The following is a 27,163-nucleotide window of genomic DNA, read 5'->3' as shown; positions in this document are numbered from 1 at the left end:
GTTTCAGGTTGGGACCCTTCTTCAGAAACGGGAGGTACTTCCCCAGCCCCACCCCCTCCTCTCTATTTGTTTTGCAGCTCCCCTTCTCCCTCCCCCATTTTCTGAAGAAGAGTTCCAACCTGAAATGTCAACTTTCCTGCTCCTCTGATGCTCCCTGGCCTGCTGTGTCCCTCCAGCTTCACACTGTGTTATCTCTGACTCCAGCATCTGCAGTTCCTACTATCTCCAGATTTGGGGAGTTACCTGTTCAAGTACAACACCACCATTCCTCCGGAGTCTCTTACAAATCCCTTTGGCTCCTATGAATGTAATTCTGCTCAATATGATTGTTGTGCCTCTCTACAAATTTGCTGTAATATGATTGCTCACCAGCTTGCAGATTCATTTCTGATGTTTTATAACAATCTTTTGACAAAAAGAATTAATGCGCAGAAGCTCACTTTCCTTCTTCTATGAATGCATTCATCATCATATCAAAATAGGATGTATCAAAAATTTATAATGCTTCCCCACTGAAGTGTGTTGAAACAACCTAAGTCTGGTTTACATGAGTAATGAGTTGACATTTTAATTTTCATCTTTAAAGAAGAACTATACTGGAGTGAAGGAATTTGATGGAGGTGATGTGTGTCTTGGGCACCAGCTGGAGAGCTGGCAGGAAAATCAAGAACAAATACAGAAGTTGCTGGAAAAGCTCAGAAGGACTGGCAGCATCTGTGAAGAAAAAGTCAGAGTTAATGTTTCGGATCCAGTGACCCTTCCTCAGAACTGATGGTAGGTGGGAAAATGTCAATTTATATGCAGAAAATAAGGAAGGGGGATGGGGTAGGGAGTAAATGATAGGGTAAAGGATAGAGCCCAAACAGAGAGAAAAGCAGTTGGGCAGACAAAGGAGTTGATAACAATCTGGCTAGGAGGCTGAATAGCTGTTAATGGGGTCTGTTAGTGACTTACAATAGGTAGTGTGTAATGGCAGGCTTTGTGATAACCTGGTGTATAGGTATGGGGCTAGGACATGGGACAGTTTTGGTCCTAAAATAATTGAACTTGGTATTGAGTTTGGAGGGCAGCAGGGTGCCCAAGCGGAAAATGAAGTGTTGTTCTTCCAGCTTGCGAAAGGCTTCATTGGAACACAGAGACAGAGATGTTGGCCAGGGAATGGGGTTGTGTGTTAAAGTGGCAGGCAACAGGTAGCTCAGGGTCTTTTTTACGAGCAGAACGTGGATGTTCTGCAAAGCAGTCAGCCAGTCTATACTTCTTTTCCCCAGTATAGAGGGGACCACATTGTGAGCAGCGAATACAGTAGACTAGATGCTGGGAAGTGTAGGTGAAGTGTTGCTTCACCTGGAAGGTATGTTTGTGCCCTTGGATACTGGGGAGGGAGGAGGTAAATGGGCAGGTGTTGCACCTTCACCGGTTACAGGGGAAGGTGCCGTGAGCTCTGGGGGAGGGTGTTGGGGATGAAGAGTGGACCAGGGTATCCCAGAGGTCACGGTCCCTGAGGAAGGTGGACAAGGGAGGGGAGGAGAATATGTGTCTCGTGGTGGCATCTCACTGGAGGTGGTGAAAATGGCATCTGATGATCTTCTGGATGTGGATACTGGTGGAATGGCAGGTGAGGATAAGGTGAGCCATGTGAAGAGAAGGGGTGAGGGTGGAGGTGCGGGAGATGGGTTGGACCTGGTTGAGGGCCCTATCAGCAAGCGTGTTCAGGAATCCTCGGTTGAGGACATTTCGGAGGTTCCCTTGTCAAAGTTGGCTTAATTTGAACATATGCGACAGAGATGGAGAAAGTGAGAGAATGGAATGGAGTTTTTATAGGAAGCAGGGTGTGAGGACATATAATCCAGGTAGCTGTGGGGGTCGGTGGGTTTATAATGAATATTAGTGGTCTGTCCATGCCCAGAAATGGAAACAGAGATGTCGAGGAAGGGAAGGGAGGAGTCATAGACAGACCAGGTGAAAGTGAGGGCAGAGTGGAAATTGAAGGCGAAATTTTCACCCTCAACAACTTCTCTTTTAACGAGGGTGAAGGTGAGCTTAGCCAAGCAGAGGAGGTTGGTGGTGGCTGAGGGGTGTAAAGGGATTGCACACACATGGTAAAGAGAAGGTGGCTGGAACCTGCAAACTGGAAATTTTGAAACTGGTGTAGAGCGTCAGAGGAAACACGAATGTATGTGGGCGGGGATTGGACTGGGGGGAGAAGACTGAGTCAAGGTAGGAAGAGACAATTTCTGTGGGGCAGGCTGAAACAATGAGTCTCCCCAGACAGTCCTATTGGTAGATTTTTAGGAGGTAGAAGTGAAATGTGTAGGGCTGGGAGACTATCAGCTTGGAGGCAGTGGGGAGGAGGTCATCAGATGAAATGAGATCAGTTGCCATTGTTGATACAATGATCTGATTGGTGGGGTCATGGTCCAGAGAATGATAGGACAAGGTATGTGAGAGCTGGTGCTGAGTCTCTGCAATGTAGAGGTCAGTACTCCAGACTACAATATTGCCACCCTTATTGGCCAGCTTAATAACAAAGTCAAGGTTAGATCTAAGCGCACATAGTGCAGTCAGTTCAGAGGGAGGTAGGTTGGATTTGGTGAGGGAGCAGAGAAATTGAGGCGACTAATATCACACCAACAGTTCTCAATGAACAGGTTGAGTGCGAGTAAAAGGCCAGAGGGAGGGCTCCAGAAGGAGAGAGAGTGTTGGAACTGGGTGTAGGGGTCTGTGGAATGGGGAGAGGACTGTTGTCCAAAGAAAGGGGCACAGAGGCAAAGATGGTCGAAGAAGACTTTGTCGTTATGTCATGCCTGAAATTCAGAAGGATAAAGCTGAGGCCTTTGCTGAGTACAAAGCATTTGGCATCGGAGAGTTGAAGGTTAGGAGGGATGGTGAATATCCAACAGAAGGTGGGGTTGGGAAAAGGGAAGGACTGAGAAGGAAGGAGAGGAGAGGACGGTTCCAGAGGGCCATGGGTATCTCTGAGTTGTTGTGTCCTGTGGGTCTTGACGCCTGAAAGGAAAAGAAAATGTTTTTTGTTAGCACAATGAATGAGCCAGAGGATGAAGTGGAACTGCGGAGTGGTGCAGCCCTGAGCCAGGGTGATGTGATGCTGTTTTAAAGAAAGGTCGAGAATATGCATGTGATGCCCATGGTACTGAGAGTGGATCTCAGAATTCAGCGACAGCAGCTATCCGTGGAACATTGAATGTCACAGAGATACCTGAGATCCTGGGAGGATTCAAAGCATGAGGGAGGAATCCACGTGGGGAGAATCTGAGCCTGATGCAGTCACTGAGGAATGTGATATAGCTGTGGAAATGAGTTTTAGCAAATAACTGGTCAAACACCAGGAGTGACAGTGAGATTAATGTCAGTGGGAAAGAAGAAAGATTGGAACAAAAATCCCATTGGAGAGAGGAGCAAAACTTTCTCAAGGGGGGCATGCCTGGAAGAGATGTGGCAGTGAGTTACATACTAAATAAAAACTGAAACAACTGTAGATGCTGTAAACCAGAAACAAAAACAGAAGTTGCTGTAAAAGCACAGCAGGTCTGGCAGCATCTGTGAAGAAGAAGTTAGAATTAATGTTTCGGGTCCAGTGACCCTTCCTGAGAACTGATGGTAGCCGGAAAACATAAGTTTATATGCAGAAAATAGGGAGGAGGATGGGGTAGGGAGTAATTGATAGGATAAAGGATAGAACCATGAGAGAGAGATGAGCAGGTGGATAGACAAAGGAATTGTTAACAATCTGGTTAGGAGAGTGAATCGCTGTTAATAGGGACTGTTAGTGACTAACAATAGGTAATGTGTAATCGCAGGCTATGTGATAACAAGGCCTGGTGTGTGGAGTAGGGGGCTAGGACATGAGAAAGCTTAGGCCCTAAAATTATTAAACTTGATGTTGAGTCCAGAGGGCTGCAGGGCCCCCAAGCAGAAAATGAAGTGTGTGAGTGTAGGGGGAGGGGCTTAGATTAGTTCACAGGCTGGCGCAACACTGAGGGCCGAAGGGCCTGTTCTGCCCTGCATTGTTCTATGTTCTATGTTCTATGTTCTTCGAACATGCGCTGAGCTTCACTGGAACACTGCAGCAAGTCAGAGACAGAGATGTTGTCTGCGGAACAGGGTGGAGACCGTGATGCTATTTTGGGGAGGGCCTGATTTATTGAGAGCCAATCGGATGACTAGCAAGCCATCGACAGACCTTCCACAGCAGGATGGTGTGCTGATATCCCACTGAGAACTGTTTGATCAACCAGAAGATGGGAAGAGCAGTGCCAACACAACAGTGTTAGCTGTGGAAAATACATCCACCAGAAGCCCAAGATTAGAGAGTGATGCAGGCCAGATGTAAGCCATAGCAGAAGAGGGTTGAGAGAGGAGCTACGTACACATGGAGCAAGATACCAGGCCCTAGGTCTGAGCAAATATTTTCTGTGTCATTCTGATAGTAATAACTGCAAATTTGTTGAGAAACATTATTCATGCAGAAAGTTTGAGATTTTCAAATGGTTCTAAGGTAATTTTGAGTCTGCAGCAATCCAATTTCTTGTGTTTCCTAGCAGCAGCAGCAGGAAGGGGAAATGACATGTAAAATTGAACATGACTGGTATTCCCAGAGAATGGTGATCTCTGTGGAACGAGAAGTCTGAATGTTTGATCAACTGGCCACAGGGATGTGCGACTCTAGGGCTAGATTTATCAACTTGTATTGAAATTGAGACAGAACAGTGAGCTGTACTGTTGTGGGGTTCATGAAAATAATGAAGAAATTAAATGGTTGAACAGATCTGTTAGTTGTCCCAAAAGGGGACGCAGAATATTGTCCACACACCCACCTCATGATTCGCAATGGGCATTCATAACATGTACTGTATATAATTTCACTTTCTTAGATCTATAGATCGCATTACATTTTAACCTGGACTACACAAGAACAATTTTGTTGTCACTCAATTACAACACAGAATCTCTTTTTCTGTCATTTCCCCCTTTCCCGATTGTATCTATTTCTATCAATGAGGTGCTCAATATCTGAACAATAAAGCTAACGTGGACAAACGCGTGTGGAAATTGTTTGCTTAACTGTATTAAACAATTGCAGTTTGAGTTATTTTTTTAAGATTTGGTTCAGTTTTGTTTCTGCAGAAGAGTATTCAAATCTGTAGACAGTTTTGTGGCACAGTGCCACTAGGCTAGAAAGCCTGGGTTCAAGTCCCATTTGCTCCACAGGCATGTTGTAGCCTTGCTGAGCAGGTTGATTAAAGATACCTTAAAAAATATTTAAAGAAAAGCCAGTCAGGAAGATAGTAGGAACTGCCGATGCTAGAGAATCTGAGATAACAAGGTGTGGAGCTGGATGAACACAGCAGGCCAAGCAGCATCAGAGGACCAGGAAAACTGACATTTCGGGTCTGGACTTTTTCTGAAGAAGGTTCCGGTTCTACACTTCGTTATCGCAGTCAGGAAGATGGCTGTTTTTAATTTTCAAATGGTGTAGCAACCTCTGTGGTGAAGGTTCATTCAATTGCACGGTTCCAAATAATGGATGTACACCAATAGTGTTTTGTGTGTTCTTTTGATAGCGAATTACTTATTAGCCAAAAGTCCTAGATTCAAGTCCCACATGCTCCGGAAGTGTGTATTAACATCTCTGAGCAGGGTTGCTTAGGACAATATCACATTCAGAGTGTATGCAATAGATTGGTTATGGTGTTACATTGATTATGTAAATAAGAAAGACCAAAGGATAATCAAAGAATATGATACTTAAATACATAGGATTGGATATTAAACAGACTAAATTAGGGAAAATGTGAGGCTGGATGAACACAGCAGGCCAAGCAGCATCTCAGGAGCACAAAACCTGACATTTCGGGCCTAGACCCTTCATCAGAGAGGGGGATGGGAAGAGGGAACTGGAATAAATAGGGAGGCGGACCGAAGATGGAGAGTAAAGAAGATAGGTGGAGAGAGTATAGGTGAGGAGGTAGGGAGGGGATAGGTCAGTCCAGGGAAGACGGACAGGTCAAGGAGGTGGGATGAGGTTAGTAGGTAGATGGGGGTGCGGCTTGGGGTGGGAGGAAGGGATGGGTGAGAGGAAGAACCGGTTAGGGAGGCAGAGACAGGTTGGACTGGTTTTGGGATGCAGTGGGTGGGGGGGAAGAGCTGGGCTGGTTGTGTGGTGCAGTGGGGGGAGGGGACGAACTGGGCTGGTTTAGGGATGCAGTAGGGGAAGGGGAGATTTTGAAACTGGTGAAGTCCACATTGATACCATTAGGCTGCAGGATTCCCAAGCGGAATATGAGTTGCTGTTCCCGCAACCTTCGGGTGGCATCATTGTGGCAGTGCAGGAGGCCCATGATGGACATGTCATCTAGAGAATGGGAGGGGGAGTGGAAATGGTTTGCGACTGGGAGGTGCAGTTGTTTGTTGCGAACTGAGCGGAGGTGTTCTGCAAAGCGGTCTCCAAGCCTCCGCTTGGTTTCCCCAATGTACAGGAAGCCACACCGGGTACAGTGGATGCAGTATACCACATTGGCAGATGTGCAGGTGAACCTCTGCTTAATGTGGAATGTCATCTTGGAGCCTGGGATAGGGGTGAGGGAGGAGGTGTGGGGGCAAGTGTAGCATTTCCTGCGGTTGCAGGGGAAGATGCCGGGTGTGGTGGGGTTGGAGGGCAGTGTGGAGCGAACAAGGGAGTCACGGAGGGAGTGGTCTCTCCGGAAAGCAGACGGGGGTGGGGATGGAAAAATGTCTTTGGTGGTGGGGTCAGATTGTAAATGGCGAAAGTGTCGGAGGATGATGCGTTGTATCCGGAGGTTGGTAGGGTGGTGTGTGAGAACGAGAGGGATCCTCTTCGGGCGGTTGTGGCGGGGGCGGGGTGTGAGGGATGTGTAGCGGGAAATACGGGAGACGTGGTCAAGGGCGTTCTCGATCACTGTGGGGGGAAAGTTGCGGTCCTTGAAGAACTTGGACATCTGGGATGTGCGGGAGTGGAATGTCTTATCGTGGGAGCAGATGCGGCGGAGGCGGAGGAATTGGGAATAGGGGATGGAATTTTTGCAGGAGGGTGGGTGGGAGGAGGTGTATTCTAGGTAGCTGTGGGAGTCGGTGGGCTTGAAATGGACGTCAGTTACAAGCTGGTTGCCTGAGATGGAGACTGAGAGGTCCAGGAAGGTGAGGGATGTGCTGAAGATGTCCAGGAAGGTGAGGGATGTGCTGGAGATGTCCTCGTGACTCTCTCTCCGTGACTCCCTTGTTCGCTCCACACTGCCCTCCAACCCCACCACACCCGGCACCTTCCCCTGCAACCACAGGAAATGCTACACTTGCCCCCACACCTCCTCCCTCACCCCTATCCCAGGCCCCAAGATGACATTCCACATTAAGCAGAGGTTCACCTGCACATCTGCCAATGTGGTATACTGCATCCACTGTACCCGGTGCGGCTTCCTCTACATTGGGGAAACCAAGCGGAGGCTTGGGGACCGCTTTGCAGAACACCTCCGCTCAGTTCGCAACAAACAACTGCACCTCCCAGTCGCAAACCATTTCCACTCCCCCTCCCATTCTTTAGATGACATGTCCATCATGGGCCTCCTGCACTGCCACAATGATGCCACCCGAAGATTGCAGGACAGCAACTCATATTCCGCTTGGGAACCCTGCAGCCTAATGGTATCAATGTGGACTTCATCAGCTTCAAAATCTCCCCTTCCCCCACTGCATCCCTAAACCAGTCCAGCTCGTCTCCTCCCCCCACTGCACCACACAACCAGCCCAGCTCTTCCCCTCCACCCACTGCATCCCAAAACCAGTCCAACCTGTCTCTGCCTCCCTAACCTGTTCTTCCTCTCACCCATCCCTTCTTCCCACCCGAAGCCGCACCTCCATTTCCTACCTACTAACCTCATCTCACCTCCTTGACCTGTCCGTCTCCCTGGACTGACCTATCCCCTCCCTACCTCCCCACCTACACTCTCCTCTCCACCTATCTTCTTTTTTCTCCATCTTCAGTCCACCTCCCCCTCTCTCCCTATTTATTCCAGAACCCTCACCCCATCCCCCTCTCTGATGAAGGGTCTAGGCCCGAAACATCAGCTTTTGTGCTCCTGAGATGCTGCTTGGCCTGCTGTGTTCATCCAGCCTCACATTTTATCTTGGAATTCTCCAGCATCTGCAGTTCCCATTATCTCTAAATTAGGGAAAACCCTGAATTAACTGTATTATTCAGCAAATGTTAAAAGGATCCCAATAAATCCCACACAAAAGGGAGATGCTACAACCCACGAAGAAGATTAGATTAGATTCCCTACAGTGTGGAAACAGGCCCTTTGGCCCAACAAGTCCACACCACCCCTTGAAGCACCCCACCCAGACCCATCCCCCTATAACCCACACACCCCTGAACACTATGGGCAATTTAGCATGGCCGATCCACCTAGCCTGCACATCTTTGGACTGTGGGAGGAAACCGAACAACCCAGAGGAAACCCACGCAGACAGGGGGAGAATGTGCTAACGCCACACAGACAGTCACCTGACGCTGGAATCAAACCTGGGTCCCTGGCACTGTGAGGCTGTAGTGCTAACCACTGAACCATCATGCCACCCAGCAAGAAGTAGATCAATTGAGAAGCTTAATAGGACAATTATTCTGGGTATTAACATAAACTAGACTATTATATGCCATGACAATAAAATGTGAGGCTGGATGAACACAGCAGGCCCAGCAGCATCTCAGGAGCACAAAAGCTAACGTTTCGGGCCTGGACCCTTCATCAGAGAGGGGGATGGGGAGAGGGTTCTGAAATAAATAGGGAGCGAGAGGGAGGTGGACCGAAGATGGAGAGAAAAGAAGATAGGTGGAGAGAGTATAGGTGGGGAGGTAGGGAGGGGATAGGTCAGTCCAAGGAAGACGGACAGGTCAAGGAGGTGGGATGAGGTTAGTAGGTAGATGGGGGTGCGGCTTGGGGTGGGAGGAAGGGATGGGTCAGAGGAAGAACAGGTTAGGGAGGCAGAGACAGGTTGGACTGGTTTTGGGATGCAGTTGGTGGAAAGGAAGAGCTGGGCTGGTTGTGTGGTGCAGTGGGGGGAGGGGACGAACTGGGCTGGTTTTGGGATGCGGTGGGGGAAGGGGAGATTTTAGAAGCTGGACCTATCCTCTCCCTACCTCCCCACCTATACTCTCCTCTCCACCTATCTTCTTTTCTCCATCTTCGGTCCGCCTCCCCATCTCTCCCTATTTATTCCAGAACCCTCACCCCATCCCCCTCTCTGATGAAGGGTCCAGGCCTGAAACGTCAGCTTTTGTGCTCCTGAGATGCTGCTGGGCCTGCTGTGTTCATCCAGCCTCACATTTTATTGTCTTGGATTCTCCAGCATCTGCAGTTCCCATTATCACTATTATATGCCATGATGTTTTAGTGTTAAGCAGCTTGTTTAAAAATGCTATTATTGGAGAACTGCTGAAGGCAATTGAGATGTTGAATACATTAACTTTACAATAGTGTACACTCAGATTTTGAAACTGGGGTGGTCAAGAAGGAATTAAGTTAATACAGCGTGGAGCTGGAGGAACACAGCCGGTCAGGCAGCATCGGGGAGCAGGAGTCAACGTTTCAGGCTTAGACCCTTCATTAGGACTGCTATCTCCTCGGAGTTAAGTCAGTTGTTTTTAGCTTCACTCAGTAATCTTTCCAGTGGTTATTCAAGTAAGGCAAGATTCATTATGTTTGTCATGCTAAAGAATGATAAATATTGTCCATTTGCTCGGAAATCAAAAAAATCTGCCTCTAGACCACGAGCCTCGATTACAGGTTCCGCCTGCTGCAGATACAGATACAGAGGGGCAGATACAGAGGTGCAGATACAGAGGGGCAGATACAGTGGGGCAGATACAGAGGTACAGATACAGAGGGACAGATACAGAGGGGCAGATACAGAGGGGCAGATACAGAGAGGCAGATTCAGAGGGGCAGATAGAGAGGGCCAGATAGAGAGGGGCAGATACAGAGGTGCAGATACAGAGGTGCAGATACAGAGGGGCAGATACAGAGGGACAGATACAGAGAGGCAGATACAGATGGGCAGATAGAGAGGGCCAGATAGAGAGGGGCAGATTCAGAGGGACAGATTCAGAGGGGCAGAATGCCTATCTCTGTAGCTTCTGGTTGAACCAAGGGCCGGCACTAAAGTTTCTAACTGAAGCGGACAGCAACCTGCAGCACAGTTTACGAGTAATCCAGAGAGATTGATGTTCCACAGTAAGCTTAACTTATTTATAATTATGCAATCAAAGCATATTCTTTAATTAGCCGAATTTATTATTTTTACTTAACATTTACTGATATAGATTTTAGTAAATTAATACATTATTACTCTGCATAGGCTCACATGAGGAGAGGGGATGGAGGGAAGGCACAGCCCAGCCTTACCTATGCAGGGGACAGGGGATGCAGGGCCTACAGAGGAGAAAGATTGGAGGCAGGTCTTAGTGATATCTATACAAGGAGACATAGGATGCAACATATCATCCCTACAGTGAGGAAGTAGGCCATTTGGCCCATCAAGTGCACAACAACCCTTCAAAAAGCATTGCAGCCAGACTCAACTCCCCACCTTATCCCAGTATTTCCCATGACTAACCCACCTAGCCTGCACACCCCTCAACACTACGGGCAATTTAGCATGGCCAATCCACCCAACCTGCACATCTTTGGACTGTGGGAGGAAACCGGAGCAAACCCACACAGACACGGGGAGAATATGCAAACTCCACACAGACAGTCACCTGAGGCTGGAATCGAATCTGGGTCCCTGGCGCTGTGAGGCTGCAGTGCTAACCGCTGAGCCACCGTGCCACCCCTCTTTAGGTTCTATTAGATTCCTAGCAACTGCCATATTCATAGAGTCATCATAGAATCCCGAGTGTGGAAACGGGCCATTCACCTTCATCAGGGTGAGGAGTGTAAGCTGTTTCTGTTGCCCCTGTAGATCCAAAGATCTCATAAGCATTATGCCTCTTACCAATTGCCCCACCGCTCCAAGGTGACCATTAGGGCTTGCATAGAGAATCAACTGAGTTTATTACATGGCAAATGGCAATGCTGACACCCTGCTAGGAAAAGGAAGGATTCCTTTGAAGAGGGGTCTCCACTGGGGGCCTTTGCCATTGAGGGTAGAAAGTTACACCAGGGTATTTCTGAATGGTGGACAAAGGTGAGGAAGCAGAGAGTGTGCAGCAGCCCATAGAAGAAATGCCTCCGTGGTCCCCATGAGGTTTGCTGGAATGGCACAGGTTGTGTGGCGCTGCATATTGGGGAGGTTCCGGGATGCAGGATCAATGCCAAACTCAGATGGATGGGATGGTGTCAGTTCTGGTACTGTGCCTCCTACTTGGGGAGTGGAGTCAGTCACTGGTGTGCCTCTGCATTTAGCTAGGGACTTTCAGAGCCCACAGCAATACCTTTACATTGAGCCTTCTCTGAGGTGGTGTACCCTGAAGGCATGTTTCTTCTGTCAGGCGTGTGGCTTCAATTATGAGATGCAGTTCCTGTTTACAGAGCAGACATGCCCACAGATCTTCTTCCAGGAATTACCTGTCTTTGATCTGGATCAAGCTTTGGGATGTAGTCACCTTGCACCAGAATATTGTCGCTGCAGGAGTGACGGTTGTCACAAGGGAGTCACTGTTCAGGAACAGGTTCCTCCATCAGGAGGGGCTTCTGCTGCCCAGAAGAGGTCAGATCTCAGGATGTTGGGCTGAGCAGACTCAGAGACGCTGGTGCAATTGGCCTTGAGGGGGTCAACATCCTGAATCTCCAAGAACGGACAGAAGATGGAGGAGTGCGGTGAGCTTCTGGGTGAACTAACACCACCCCATCCACCTGGAGTTTGGCATTGACCCTGCATTCCAGAACCTCCCCAATATGCAGCGCTCCACAACCTGAGCCATTCCAGCAAACCTCATGGGGACCATGGGGGCATTTCTTCTATGGGCTGCTGCACACTCTCTGCTTCCTCACCTTTGTCCACCGTTCAGAAATACCCTTCTGTAACTTTCTACCCTCGAAGGCAGAGACCCCCAGTGGAGACCCCTATTCAAAGGAATCCTTCCTTTTCCTATCCAAACCAGGCATTAGGGAGGGCAGGGAAAATCCATCCATATGATGAGTTTGGTCGTTTTTATTAGGTCATGATGGTTATTATTGAGTTTGCGTACTTTACATCAGGTATGCTTTAATGTGATCAAAAGGACAGTGGAAGAACTAGATATTGACAGGAACTTAACATTGGCAGAAATGGGAAGATTGTCAGCTCTAACATCCAAGGTGCCTCCATGGAGGAGATTCCAAGACGTGATGCCCACAGCTGACAGAGAGACTCTAGATAGAAACAGAGCTCCTATGAGCAACATCTCATTCAGCACAGCCAGCTTCAAATCCTCAGCCCATTAATCCTGGAACTCTTATAAGAACCTACAGTTCACCAACATGGAGTGACATACATCACATACAAACTCTGTTACGTTCTGACAGTAGCAACACTGCAAAAGTACCTCATTGGCTGTTCTGAGCTTTTTTATACCCCGAGCCTATGAAAGATTTCAATTACTCACATGGTTCGATCCTGAGCGCATTTGCAGTACCAAATAAAAATGCCTGGTCGGCTTCACAAATCACAGCCCTTTCCACAGTAATGATTAGACAAAGTGTCATGAGGAACAATTGCCTCTGGTACCCTGGTAGAATTCTGGAGCTTTCATTCCATCAGATTGCTGGCGCTCTAAACTGCTCAGCCAGCCATCTTTTCTTTAAAAAAAGTTCTTTTAACAGTGTAAAAACAAAAGATTAAGCAAATTATCAAGGCCTGCATTGTCTTGGGTAAATTTGTTCAATGAAATGATGGACACTTGGCAAAAGATGCTGACAATTCAGCCAAATTGTTAATTTATCGCTCTCTGGGTAAAGCAGTCAATCACAGGAGATTACCTCACCGCCTGGTACAAAAGAGCCATTATTAATTGCTTTGTTCTGGCCCTGAAATGTCCATCAATTTCTCCATTGTTCTTAGTCACAGCACAGATTATTGTACATACATTTGGCAGTGCTCTGAGAAATGTTTTCTTTTAAAGGTGTCCACACAATTTGACTCGCTTTTAGAAGGATAACTGAAGTCCCAGTAGGCAGTGGCGCACACGAAGCAGGTGAATCTTGGACTGGAATATTCCTGGTCCCATCAGGGTGGAAACTAAAAGAAATTTCAGAGAAATACAATCTTCCCAGAAGTAGTGGCAAGTAGCACTGTGTAATATTGGTGTGAGAGTTCAGAGCACCACCAGAATCTTCCTGACAGTGACTGGCGTCCCCTCTTGGAGTGTTGAGCCTGGTGATTGCCAGGAGACAGCTTGCCAGTGACCAATCAGAAGGCCTACTTGTTTAAACTGGAGCCACAGCCATCAGCAGGTGGCCACCTGGCATCCTGTGGAGGTCTTTCTCCACCAGAGGTAGTAACCTTACAGCTGTGGCACCAGTAATTTATTACCCCTTCAGAGGCTCCTCTATCTAGGGGTGCTCTCCAATCCCATCTCTGATGGTGAACTTTCAAGGCCTTGCCTGGCATCTTTAACTGGACAGTAACCAGGGGAAGCCTCTTAATTGGCTGCTTCCCAAGGCAAGCTTTCGGATAGTCGTAGAGGGAATGGGAGCCAGGCATAATCCAGGTTCATGTTCATAGTTGCTGTACCACTCTCTAATTAATAGGTGTTGACTAATTTTTCTGTTAGCAGTAAGGATACTTGATGCTCAAAGTAAAAAGAGATAATGTCCAGTACAAAGGAGGATAAAATAAGATACAGTTGTAGACTATTTGGGTGTGAATGAGGCATCAGGCATAAGTAGTATTTATTGCATTGATCTGTTAAATTTCCTGATGTTACCTTCTAGTCAGTGTTGTAACTGGCCATTTTATTTCTTGAGTGGCAGTTTGTGTTCAGTTTTCAGTCTAAAATCTATTTCCCCTGCTCTGTCAAAGAAGCTCTTTGATAGAACAGTTGGTTGTATAACCCATGTCTGCTCAAGTTTTTGTTTTCAGGCTTGATAATTGTAGGCAAGATTCCATCTCTAACATCTCGTGATTCTCACCCTGATGGAAGTTAAAATAGGAGATAAGGGTCTTTTCACTCCCCCCATGGGGAAGGAGGGTGCTGACCAATTGTGCTGAGTTCAGGTAAAGTGTTAGTTTCAGTTCAAATTGGCATTAAGCCACATTGGTTTCATGAGGCTGACTAATTTACATGCATCAAGTGATTTCCGTTCCAATTTTAAGTTAGTGTTTTAAGTCTGTTTTTAAAAACATCCCAGTTCATTCTGATGAAGGTTTATATCATATAATTCAGGAAGTTGAGTTATAAAACAAAGTGAAATGAGGCTTTAGTTTTCAGTTCTTTGAAGCTGACTTATTTTTAAGGCTCAGAAACTCATTTGTTTTAAACACTGGGTCAAAACAACCTTTCTAAGGCATTTCTAAAAAATCATGTGGTTTAAGTTAAGTGACTAGACACATTACCTAGTGAAACATTTCTGAAGACTTTACTCAGTTGAGCTTTTACAACTCACAGAGGGAGCTATCAGAGGTCAGAAACAGGTCGAATTCATATCAAAAGCAAGGCAATCTACCTTGGCAATCTCCAGGACATCAGAGCTGTTAAGATAGTTTATGCTATTTCAGCAATTGAAGTAGACAGGCCTGGAAAAACCTGTAAGCTTTTTTTTAAGATCAATGGGTAAACATTACAGTGAGTTAACCTGTGTTTGTGTAACTTTGTGAGCAACAATAACAAGAGAAACAAGACAGTCTGAAGATGTGCACGTTAGGTGTATTGGCCATGCTAAATTACTCATAGTGTTCAGGGATGTATGGGTTAGGTGCATTAGTCGTAGGAACTGCAGGGTTACGGGGATGATGTAGAGGGATGGGTCTAGGTGGGATGCACTTCGAAGGGGTGTTGTGGACTTGTTTGGCCAAATGGCCTGTTTCCACACTGTAGAGATTCTATACATTGAATCACATTGGATGAATGTACAGAAATTTGCTAAAAGGGAATGTTTATGACCTTGCCAGTCGAGTAAGAAATGTTTAAGTGATACTTCATTGGGCTTGAGTGTCTGTGAAAGATATTGCTGGGGGAATAGCAGTTGAATCCTACTTTTCTGTTATTTAAAGTAATGTTTTTCTAAAACTGTCTTGTGCGTTACTTTTTAAACTTTTATTTCATTTAACGCACATGTGTTTTTCTGTTTAAAGTACATTGGCAGCATCCTGTGAATATGTTCAATAACCGATTATCACAGTGACCCAACTGAAAAAATAAAATTCTGGTGTATTATCCTAGGTTTCACTGTGGAATCTGACTTTTCCAATATTACCATCAGCTGGGATCATAACATGAATGTACCGGGTATTAAATTGGCCAATAGAACTTAAAGATCAATCATCAACATTTTTTATCATTAAGATACACATTTGATCTAATACCTGGTTAAACAAAGAAAGAAAATATCGGGAATGAAAAACATGCAAATTTCCACCTACAAAACCCTTACAAAATAAACCAATGGATACTACTGTGGGACTCTGGGTTGGTGTGGGTGAGATTGTTACTGACCTCAAGAATGGGGGGCAAAGGGACATATCTGGTGATGCTAACAGCAGAAAGTTTGAAGGCAAGTTTAAAGCAAACAAAATTGAAAATGTATCTCATGGAGTCATAACATTATCATCTCTGCAGGCTGACTCACAGACATACAGTCTCACTCAAACCACCCAAATGAGCCTCCTAGACCTAGCCCCCCCATTGGCTGTCCTAGAAATACAAGTCAATGGGACAAACAGTTAAAATAAAGGACAATCCCTTAGAAGATGGAAAGGTTCACCAATTGCCAACTCTTCCTCCCAATAGGAACTGTCGATGCTGGAGTCTGAGATAACAAGGTGTAGAGTTGGATGAACTCAGCAGGCCGAACAGCTTCAGAGGAGCAGGAAAGCTGACGTTTCGGGTCTGGACACTTCTTCAGAAATTTCTGCCTGGCCTGCTGTTTTCATCCAGCTCAACACCTTGTTATCTGTGGAAATAAGGGTGTTTTGTGCAGATTTTCTCCTTGTTTCCTCCTGATTTAGGGGTCAGTGGGGATGAAAGGGTCAGCCTCTGTTCCCTTGCTGAAAGATTCAATTTCTAAACCACGTCAGTCTTATAATTTATTAATAATTTTTGTTTTTAATCAGGCTCAAAATTCCCTGCAAATGCACAGTGAAAAGAATCAAGTGACTGCTTCCAAACATAACATAAACTCTGATGTCCTGCCAATGATTTCAGTTTCCTTCTTTCTTACTCATTAAAGATGAACTGACTTACAGAAATCTCGTTGTCCATTTCAACCCAGAGTTTCAAACTATCTGGTACTGTCTGCCTCCATTGCTCTCTCGGCCTCAGTGTCACTGAAGCCACTATCCATACTTCTCTCCCTCAGCCTCTCAAATGTTCCTTTTGGCTTCCCTTCCTCATAAACCCCAACTTCTTTCAAAGCTCAGTTACTAATATCCAACCCTGCACTTGGTTCTGATTACCTATCACTCTAATCTGTGCTGACCAACAATATTGCCCAAAATATTGAATTCGAAATCCTCATTCCTGAATTTCAAATCCCATAAGACATAAGACATAAGAGTGGAAGTAAGGCCATTTGGCCCATCAAGTCCACTCCGCCATTTAAATCATGGCTGATGGGCATTTCAACTCCACTTCCCTGCACTCTCCCCGTAGCCCTTGATTCCTTTTGAGATCAGAAATTGTCAATCTCTGCCTTGAAAGCATCTAACGTCCCAGTCTCCACTGCACTCCATGGCAATGAATTCCACAAGCCCACCACTCTCTGGCTGAAGAAATGTCGTCTCATTTCAGTTTTAAATTTACCCCCTCTAATTTTAAGGCTGTGCCCACACGTCCTAGTCTCCCCGCCTAACAGAAACAACTTCCTAGCGTCCACCCCTTCTAAGCCATACATTATCTTGTAAGTTTCTATTAGATTTCCCTTCAATGTTCTAAACTCTAATGAGTACAATCCCAGGATCCTTAGCCGTTCATCATACATTAAACCTACCATTCCAGGGATCATCCGTGTGAATCTCCACTGGACACGCTCCAGGGCTAGTATGTCCTTCCTGAGGTGTGGGGCCCAAAATTGGACACAGTATTCTAAATGGGGCCTAACTAGAGCTTTATAAAGCCTCAGAAGCACATCACTGCTTTTATATTCCAACCCTCTTGAGATAAATGACAACATTACATCCGCTTTCTTAATCACGGACTCTACCTGCAAGTTAACCTTTAGAGAATCCCACCATGGTTTCAGTTCAATTCCTGGCTTCTATGCACTTGTACCTTTCTTCATTTCATCAACCATGAGTCACCTCGTTACATCTGCAAATTGCACTGTAAATACGTTTTGATTAACTTTCACCCTCCACCTTACTAAGCTCAGCGTCAAGGCTCATCTTTTCAAGGAACTTTTCATTTGAAAACTCTCACACCGATCAATGTATCCCTTTCTACCCAGCCTCCACCCACCTTTCCCAGCTTGTGTAGACGTCACTCTTGCAACGCGGGTAAACCCTTTTTCTCATGAGACAGCAGGATGTAATTTCTAGCCTCACCAGAGACACAACCTTGTCCCCAGGGACAGGGCTGTCAGAGTTACCATATTTCAGGTAAGCAATGTTCCATCATCCCCTCAGGTGAAGTGAAAGAACATGAAGGGTATTACTCATAGAATCCCTACAGTGTGGAAACAGGCCCTTCGGCCTAACAAGTCCACACCAACCCTTGGAAAATTCTTGCCAGTGACCTGATCAACCATCAATGAATACCTTTAAAATAATCACTCACCTCATCATTTATCTCATTGCTGTTTGTAGGATCTTGCTGTAGAGCAAGATGGCTGTGAGTTTCTGAGATTATAACTGTGACTACATATCAGAAACATCAATTTTATTGTGAAGTGCTTTAGGATACTCTGAGGTTGTGAGTGATGTCAAAGTAATGCACCAAGAACTGTATCTGTGACTCTGTGTGTGTGTTTGTAGAACGCATACACAACACTGATAAAGCTGGTGGGAAGGTAACAGGATATAATGCTTATTCGCGATACAACAAGGCAATACAAACACAGCCATAGAAAACCACTGTCCAGCTGCATAAAATAATGAGTAGTGCCACTCATAACAGTTATCCAGCTTTGTGCACAGTCTTTCATTGAGTACAGGTTTCATCCATGATTGACATTCGAAAACCCTGACACTGAACTAGATATGAGCTGAGTTGGCCAACAGTCCATATGTCCACTGCATGGCAGTTCATAATAGCCTCTGACTGAAGCCTGCAGAAAGTGGACTGGTAAACTTTTCTGTTCTTACAATGTAGAGAAGCAGCTGTAGTTAGAAAACAGAAATAATTTTGTGGGTTGTCAAATTACAAAGTCACGCCAACATAAATACCTTGTTAAATTGATTAATACCAATGACATTTAAAGACACTGCTCATGCTTCTTGTAGATCCTCATGTCTCACCAGTGGGAAAAACATAATTGCTGATCCAAGACTGCCTTAATAACACTGTTCAGACAGGCAGTAACTTAATTTTTATAATCTACTGAGAATTAATAATAATAAAAAGGAACAGCTAGCACTGAGGGATTTATTCTCAAAGCCCTCATTCTCTCAACAATCAGAACATTCATCTCAGACATTTGGCAAAATATCTTAAATTCCTGAGAAAGGGTTTATTTTTCACCATACACCATATGATTCAACTGTGTCTCACATTTCCACTAATTTACTATTTTTGTCCTAAAATGTTTCCCGAAAATAAGTGTTATAATACGTAATTGTGGTTATAACACAGGACAATCATTTTGGGTCCAAGTTAACAAAGTGTGGGGCTGGATGAACACAGCAGGCCAAGCAGCATCTCAGGAGCACAAAAGCTGATGTTTCAGGCCTAGACCTTTCATCATTTTGTGTTCAGCAAGATCCCACGTACTGTATACATGGTTAGAGACAAGGCACTGCTAACATATGGTGACTGTTCTGATATGTAATAAGATAATTCAGCACTTTGTTGAAGGTGAGATCTGTTGGACATTCTGAAGGTGTATTCTTCCTTTGCAGACTTCTTTCACAGAAATACTTATGTAACATTGCCTGAAGCCTGACTTTCTTCTTATTCCTATTTCCCCTTCCCTTTTCAGAATCTTTCTTTCTTTTTGTTTTGTTTTCCCATTATCAAATAGTTCCCTCAGCTTTGTATCTTCAAAATGCAGTCTTGTTTAGCACAGGCCTGCTGACCTGCATGTTTACTTGTTCCAATTGTGAGGTTTATTGAATTCTTATATCATATCTAAAGACTGCTTTAAAGTTAAGCTAAATGAAGAGGTCAAGATAATTGTTTTGCAGCCTGTCTGACTGGGTAGTTTCATTGTTCGAGATCAAAGGAAGACTTAAATTAATTTTCTGAGAGAAAAATAAAAGGCTTTTATGCTCAGAAATAATGACAGCAGTCTCTGAGTCTCCAAAAATCCCAGAAAATTATTGTAGGCATTGATTTCTACACAGTGTGCTGTAAACTGTCCATTTATGCATGGATAAAAGGAAGCTAGGAATAATTCATCAGCATTTCTACCTGGATATAAATTAATCTGGTTCTCATTGGCCTGGGGAAGATATAGGCAGTCATTTTTGAGATTTGGCCTCAGTCTTCTCTATAAATGCCTGAATGTCACAATCAGCTGATATTTTTGCAGTTTTGCCTTGTATGGTTTGCATCCATCTTAGAAGTAGAGAGCAAGGGATAGAAACAGTTAGGCCTGCACACCAAGCAGAGAAATTGTTAACTCCATCATTCACCACACAGCACGCAGTAGGATTGTGTGCTCAGATTGAAGAATGAGCTGTGCAGATTTAGAGGAGGAGGAAGATTTGCCAAGTATGGAGCTAGAGAAAGGAGGCCATGGCTAAAGCCACTTTTGGAATTAGAAGTGTCATAAAAACATTTCATATTTAATCATTTCCAAGGACTTGAGTGTGAAGGATTATGGATACCTGAATGGGTGTCTTTTTTTTAAAGAGGTCAATTAAAGAGCAATTGAACATTTCTTGGTAATCATATGTTTTGTGGTAGTTGCCCATTTAGTGCAGAGCCCCTTGTATTTATAACTGTCAGTGTGCAATTTCTGCTTTGGTGATTACTTGGATTTTTCAATTGGCGGCCAGCATAGGAAAGGAAAAGAACCTCCAAACCCAGCTTGTTTCTGAAACCTCATATCAGAGATCCAGCATGATACCTGGAGTCCTAGTCCTGTCTGAACTCTGATTGTCCTCTTGGAGAACATCTGGAAAATTCCTTAACATTGCATTTCCTGAGCAAGCAGCATTGGTAAAGATCCCAGAATCATCTGCTTACATTTACCAAACAAAGAGACCTTGGACTGTAGGTTCATAGTTTCTCGAAGGTAGACAGGACAGTGAAGATAGTGTTTGGCACACTTGCCTTTATTGGTCAGTGCATTGAATATGGGAGTTGGGAGGTCATGTTGCAGCTGTACAGGTCATTGGTTAGGCCACTTTTGGAATATTGTGTTCAATTCTGATCTCCCTGCTAAAGGCAAGATATTGTGAAACGTGAAAGGGTGCAGAAAAGATTTACAAGGATCTTGCCAGGGATGGAGGGTTTGAGATACAGGGAGAGGCTGAATAGGCTGGGGCTGTTTTTCCTGGAGCATCTTAGGCTGAGGGATGACCTTGTAGAGGTTTATAAAATCATGAGGGGCATGGTTAGAGTGAATAGCCAAGGTCTTTTTCCCTGAGTAGGAGAGTCCAAACCTAGAGGGCATTGGTTTAAGGTGAGAGGGGAAAGATTTAAAAGGGATCTAAGAAACAACATTTTCATGCAGAGGGTGGTAAGGGTATGGAATGAGCTACCAGAGGAAGTGGCAGACGCTGGTACAATTAAAACATTTAAAAGTCATCTGGGTGGGTACATGAATGGGAATAGTTTAGTGGGTACGGGACAAATACTGGCAAAAAGGACTAGATTAATTTAGATCGTCTGATTGGCATGGACAGTTGGACCGAAGGGTCTGTTTCAGTGCTGTACAACACTATGACTCTACAGGTGACATCCATCTTTGTGTGCTAGAATATAAGAACACAGCTGTTTGTTCATTCTGTATCTTAAGATGTTTTCACCTCATTTATTAAGATTTACTGGCCAACATGTTTTTTCTTACCCCAAATAGAAATTCACCACAGAAGAGGCCATTCAACCCCTTATGGCTGCACCAGACATCAAACATCTGACGACACTAATCCTGACTTCCAGCTCATGAACTATAGCCTTGGAAGGTAATACAATGCAAATGAATACCCAAATACTGCTTAAATGTTGTGAGAATTTCTGGCTCAGCCACCATTTTAGGCAGTGTGTTCTCAACTCCCACCATCATCTGGGTAAAAAACTTTCTCCTCAACACCCTCTCAGCTTTCTATTTCTTAAATTAAATCTATGCCCCCTGGTTATTGACCTCTCAATTAATGGAAAAAGTGCCTTCCTATTCATCCTATAAATGCCCATGTAATCTTACACACCTCCATCTGGTCCCCTCCCTACCTTCACTGGTCCAAGGAGAACAACCCAGCTTAACCGATCTTTCCTCATAGCTCAGATCCTCTTATCCAAGTAGCATCCTGGTAAATCTCCTCTGCACCATCTCTAGTGCAATCACTTTCCCAAATTGTGATGACCAGAACTATACGCAATAGCTGTGGCCTAACCAGCGTTTTATGTAGTTTTTCTGCAGAGAATTGTGTGTGTGTGTGTGTGTGTGTGTCTGTGTGTGTGAGTGTGTGTGTGTGTGTCTGTGTGTGTGTGTGTGTGTGTGTGTGTGTGTGTGTGAGTGTGTGTGTCTGTCTGTGTGTGTGTCTGTGTCTGTGTCTGTCTGTCTCTGTATGTGTGTGTCTGTGTGTGTGTGTCTGTGTGTGTGTCTGTGTGTGTGTGTCTGTCTGTCTGTGTATGTGTGTGTATGTCTGTGTATGTGTGTGTCTGTGTGTGTGTGTCTGTGTGTGTGTGTCTGTCTGTCTGTGTATGTGTGTGTATGTCTGTGTCTGTGTATGTGTGTGTCTGTGTGTGTGTGTGTGTGCAGAGAGAGAGTGTTTTGGGTTATTGTATATTTTCATATTCTACACTAAACGTTGAATAAATTTTGTTTCACAATGAATCAATAATTTTGTATTCATTAAAGACATCTGGTTGATGGATGCTTTCATTTCATATCTTGCAGAAAGGTTATAATAGGTCAAATCAGGAACTGAGTAAAACTTTATTTTGCACCTACAATGCAGTGGCACAAGAGAAGGACAGTGCATTCCTCCCATTATCCAGTTGAAAACTAGAAATGAAACAAGCTTTTGGGAGCTAAAAATAATTTTGACTTGCTCCTGGAGGACAAAGTGTGTACTTAGGTGCAATGTAACATATAAGTGTAATAGAAGATTTGTGGTCATTTGTGGTCATCTCTTCTATGGGTTAAAGTATAATTTGCCTCTGAAGAGAAAATACTGTTCAATGAATAGTGTTTTTAATTCATCTGTTACAGTAAATGTTTTAAAATGTGAAATTTTGGTATGTAATTCTTTCAGTTGTTAAGATCAGATTTTTAATAAAAATTATCAGATGCTATAGAGACCATAATAGCTTGAACACATTATTATGAGGGTATGAGCTTAAAGTAGCAATGGTGATATCTGCTTTGAATATCTTTGAGCTCCACTTATAGCATTTGATTTCGACTGAAGCAGAATGAAACATTGCCACCTCTCACTCTCCATCCTTACATTCACATATAACTGTGAGTACAGTGTTGACTTTGATCACTGACATTTATGCAATTGAGATAGATTAACAAAGGAAAGAAAAGGTCATTCAAATGGAGGAAGAAAAATTTTATTTCGCATGAGGATTTATAATCCTAGAAAGAATTATTTGGCCTTTATGCTTTTCTCCCCTTTCCTCAGCTGTTCTTAAAGGCAATGAATTGGATTTGTGCTCTGGCAGCTTTCACTCAGCAGTGACTGGCTCATTATTCACATCTGACTTTTGGCAGCGAGCATCAGTAGATTGCTTGATTATTGAAGCCAACATACAATCTACAAATTGTTCCAATTTGATGCCCACATGCTTACTCTGTAACAAGAATATATAAGCAGTAGTTACGTCTGGAATTCCAGTTTATTTTCTTCCAGAAATGTTGATATTGAATGCAGCATCACTGCCCTGGCTTAGGCTGGCTGAGAGCAGGGATCTGACACCTCATCAGTCTTTACAAATGAGCTAAAGAAACTACAACCAAAATAACTCCTTGTAATTCCTATCACATGGTGAAGTAAAGAACATCTGGGCATTTTAAAAAGTACTGAAGCGATTCTAGATTGAGTAGAAATGGGGAGAGAATTGATTTTGTGCCGGGAAAGAAATATTAAACTTTCTTCCTGGAGCAGAATTTAGATTAATAAGACTGTAACTTTTTTTCATACATCCTCGTGTTTGTACGGCTTTTCTCTGTTAAACTTGCTATGATAAAACGTAATTACTCAAATTTGAAATGTGATACAAAGGTAAGTTGCAGGGATTTATTGTAACTCCATAATTCAACTGCTGTACATGTCTATTCTGACTCTACAGTTGTTATTGTTAGCTAAAAATTAATACGTTATGTGTAAGTAAGTGACAAAAGATATGTATGAGGAGCTGTGTATAGTGCTTCATCAAATTCCAAATCAAGAGCTGAAAATTATGAAATTTGTGACAGGTTAAAACAAAAGTACATAATGAAAATAATTACTTTCTGTTCCTTTTTCTCTATTGAATGCTGGATAGCATAGCTGGCCAAATACTTCAGTGAGACGGAGAGTCTTTTGATTTGAATCCTGAGAGGTTCCAGCTTTTCATTGTCCTTTGCTTGCATGACCTTGGTTCAATTGCTACCAGCCCTAAGCAGGATTGTTTTCGTTAGGTGGGGGTTGAGGGTTCGTTGATGCATCAAGATCAAATAACAGAGGCTATAGGGGCCAGAGATAATGGGAACTGCAGATGCTGGAGATTCCAAGATAATAAAATGTGAGGCTGGATGAACACAGCAGGCCAAGCAGCATCTCAGGAGCACAAAAGCTGACGTTTCGGGCCTAGACCCTTCATCAGAGAGCTATAGGGGCCTCTGTGTTTGGGTCGGGGTAGGGAAGAACTGGGGGCCCTGGGGGAGAAACAGCTCCTGGGGCTATTGATTTCAGTCCCTGCTCCTGGTCATGAGGTCATCGGTATCTATTGTGCAATAGACCCGCTTGTTATCTAAGAATGGTGTTTTTCCTGTAGCTACGTAAAGTGGTGTATTATGTACCACTAATCACTAGATAGGCTCAAGAGAAAGCAAAGACATAAAGGGGATTGGTGACAGGGAACTACCTCAAACAATCTTAAATACCACACACTGAAAGAGGTGCCAAATATCACAAGGTGTCAGCATTGGTCATTTAGGAAATGTCACAGAAAATGTAATTGTTGGTGCCTTTTGGATATCACTGTTTTTAATATCGCTTATTCTGAAGCATAAGACTTTAATTTCTTGATTTGTTTTGATTCTGCTTACTTCAGACAGTAGAACTCAGGCAAGTACAGCTCTGCAATCCCGGCTGCTCATTAGATTCATTAGAGTCCATCAGAAAATGAGGCAGAACAGAACATGTTGCTGCTCTATATCTGATGCTGTCAGCTCTTACTGTCCCTAAAGGGAAATATTTCACTTCTGTATCCCAAATGGAGTATTTTCAATTCAACATGAGCAATTTTTGCATTACTATGCAATCATTTGTATTACCCAAAGAAAATGAATGAGCCCCAAAACTATGCAGATAGAGAATTATTTTTTTTCAGTCTGCGATAGGGACATCAATCAGGCTTACCTCCAAGTAGGAAGTATGAACCAGTGAACAGCAGCATGTAGAGACCATTAGCCAAAGAGCTGACCAGTCCACAGATACCTCCAAGCACCAGAAGGACCAGACTGAGAGGGAGCAAAATGACAAACACTTTCTGCATCACTGAAAAGAAAAAGATAATTGTAAGCTGCCAGTTAGTGGGTCAGTTAAGAAATATTAAAAATTCAGTAAACTTAGGACAAGGGACAAGGTACCAAAAATCTCACCAAAAATGGAACCATAAATATGGCTTATAAATGTGACAAAATAGTGAAGACACAGATTTTACTGATACACTCCAGGGATCTCAGTGTCTGAGATATATTTGAATTAAGTACTGTGCCTTGTTCCAGCACCTTTCCTGGCTGTTCCAAATCCTGCCATCTAGTATTACAGATTTCTCAGAAAAACTTTAGGGAAGGAACACATTTGCTTTAAAAATCCTTACATTAAGTTAAAAAAAATGGAAATTAATTTTAAGAGGTCGCTTCAACCATATGAGATCATGTTTGCTGCAGTGGGCTATTTCAAACCCTACTGAACAGTATCTTAGTTGGGAACTACAACTGGGAGACTTTTAGAATGCATATAGCCCTGGGCAATGCATTGGATCCTTCAATGGTGAAAAATGGTGTCTAGTGGTCCAATTGGCACAAGCAGAAGCCATTTGAATTAAAAGGCACAACATGTGAAAAGCTGATGGTCACAACGAAAAAACAATGTTTGGGTTTAGCTCAAAAATGATTTAATCATCCATCTTAGTTGGATATATCAGTATGGAACAGACATGTTTTCAAGACAAAACTATAAACTTACTGTTATCTTAGGGGACAGGTATCCAAGAATACAAAGTGTGGAGCTGGATAAACACAGCAGGCCAAGCAGCATTTTAGGAGCAGAAAAGCTGATGTTTTGGGCCTAGACCCTTCATCATCTGATTGATGCTGTGTTCACCCAGCTCCACATTTTGTTATCTCAGATTCTCCAGCATCTTCAGTTCCCATTATCTCTGAAGGTATCCAAGAAGATGGCTTTTACAAACCATACACTACAGGGTGGTGTGACCGAGGGATAAAGATAATGCTGCCTGGCCTGCTGTGCTTCTCCAGCTCCATACTGTGTTATCGCTGACTCCAGCATCTGCAGTTCTTGCTCTCTCTGAATAAGAAACCAAATACTGCTCTATTGAGGGAAAGTCAAGCTGAAAGTGTTGAAAGCGCAGAACTGATAAGGAATGAGTAAACCTTCTCTTCCTTTCAATTTCTAAGGAACCTGCCTGTACAGGAAAACACCAAAGATTCAACTATAGAAGACATCTCAGCTGCTGGATCAGATTTCAATGTTGACGTCTTTGCTTTACCAAAGAAGATCTCTAACAACAGGCCTTAATGATATATCTGAGAGAGAAATTGGGGGTTCTTTCTTATATTCTTTCTTCATATCTCTAATTATTTTAATCTGGGCATCTATAATTTCTTGCCAATGACTTAATCTCTTTGTCCCTTAAGAACGCTTAGTGACAAATTGTAATAAAATAACCATAAACCTATTTGAAAGAAAGTCTGACTTTGACTTAAACCATTACAGCTTAAAAGAAGGCTGCAAGTGCTATAGAATAGAACAGAATGCCAATGGTGTGGAAACAGGGCTATCGACCCAACAAGTCCACACCAATCTCAGAGCATTCCCCCAGACCCATCGCCTATAACCCACCTAATCTACACATCCCTGAAGCACTACGGGCAATTTAGCATGGCCAATCCACCTAGCCTGCACATCTTCGGACTGTGGGAGGAAACCAGAGCACCCGGAGGAAACCCACTCAGACACAGGGAGAATGTGCAAACTCCACACAGACTGTCGCCCCAGCGTGGAATCAAACTCAGGTCCCTGGTGCTGTGAGGCTGCAATGCTAGCCACTGAGCCACTGTGCCACCTGCAGCTCATTGATCACATTGTGGTTATGCCTGGTGGCCATTACACTGGCTGATTTTCTTTATCGTGTGCTTTAGGATTGAGTGAGACTGTCCCAAACTAGGAAGAAAAGAGGATTGTAACTAAACAGCATGATTGAATTAAATAC

The 27,163-nt window shown here is 44.0% G+C and overlaps 1 protein-coding gene across 1 annotated transcript in view; it reads right to left on the bottom strand.

Annotated features, from left to right (window-relative positions):
• tmem235b (transmembrane protein 235b) overlaps positions 1–27,163 on the bottom strand; it is a 68,970-nt gene that overhangs the window by 4,070 nt on the left and 37,737 nt on the right. Inside the window, exon 2 of the mRNA XM_059653545.1 lies at positions 25,066–25,203. Coding sequence (XP_059509528.1) covers positions 25,066–25,203 — 138 coding nt within the window. The remainder of the gene's footprint in view (positions 1–25,065; positions 25,204–27,163) is intronic.

Source organism: Stegostoma tigrinum, chromosome 22 (assembly GCF_030684315.1).
Source record: "Stegostoma tigrinum isolate sSteTig4 chromosome 22, sSteTig4.hap1, whole genome shotgun sequence".
Classification (NCBI taxonomy): Eukaryota; Metazoa; Chordata; class Chondrichthyes; order Orectolobiformes; family Stegostomatidae; genus Stegostoma; species Stegostoma tigrinum.
Note: the sequence above shows the minus strand (reverse complement) of the source record. Positions and strands in the feature narration are given on the sequence as shown.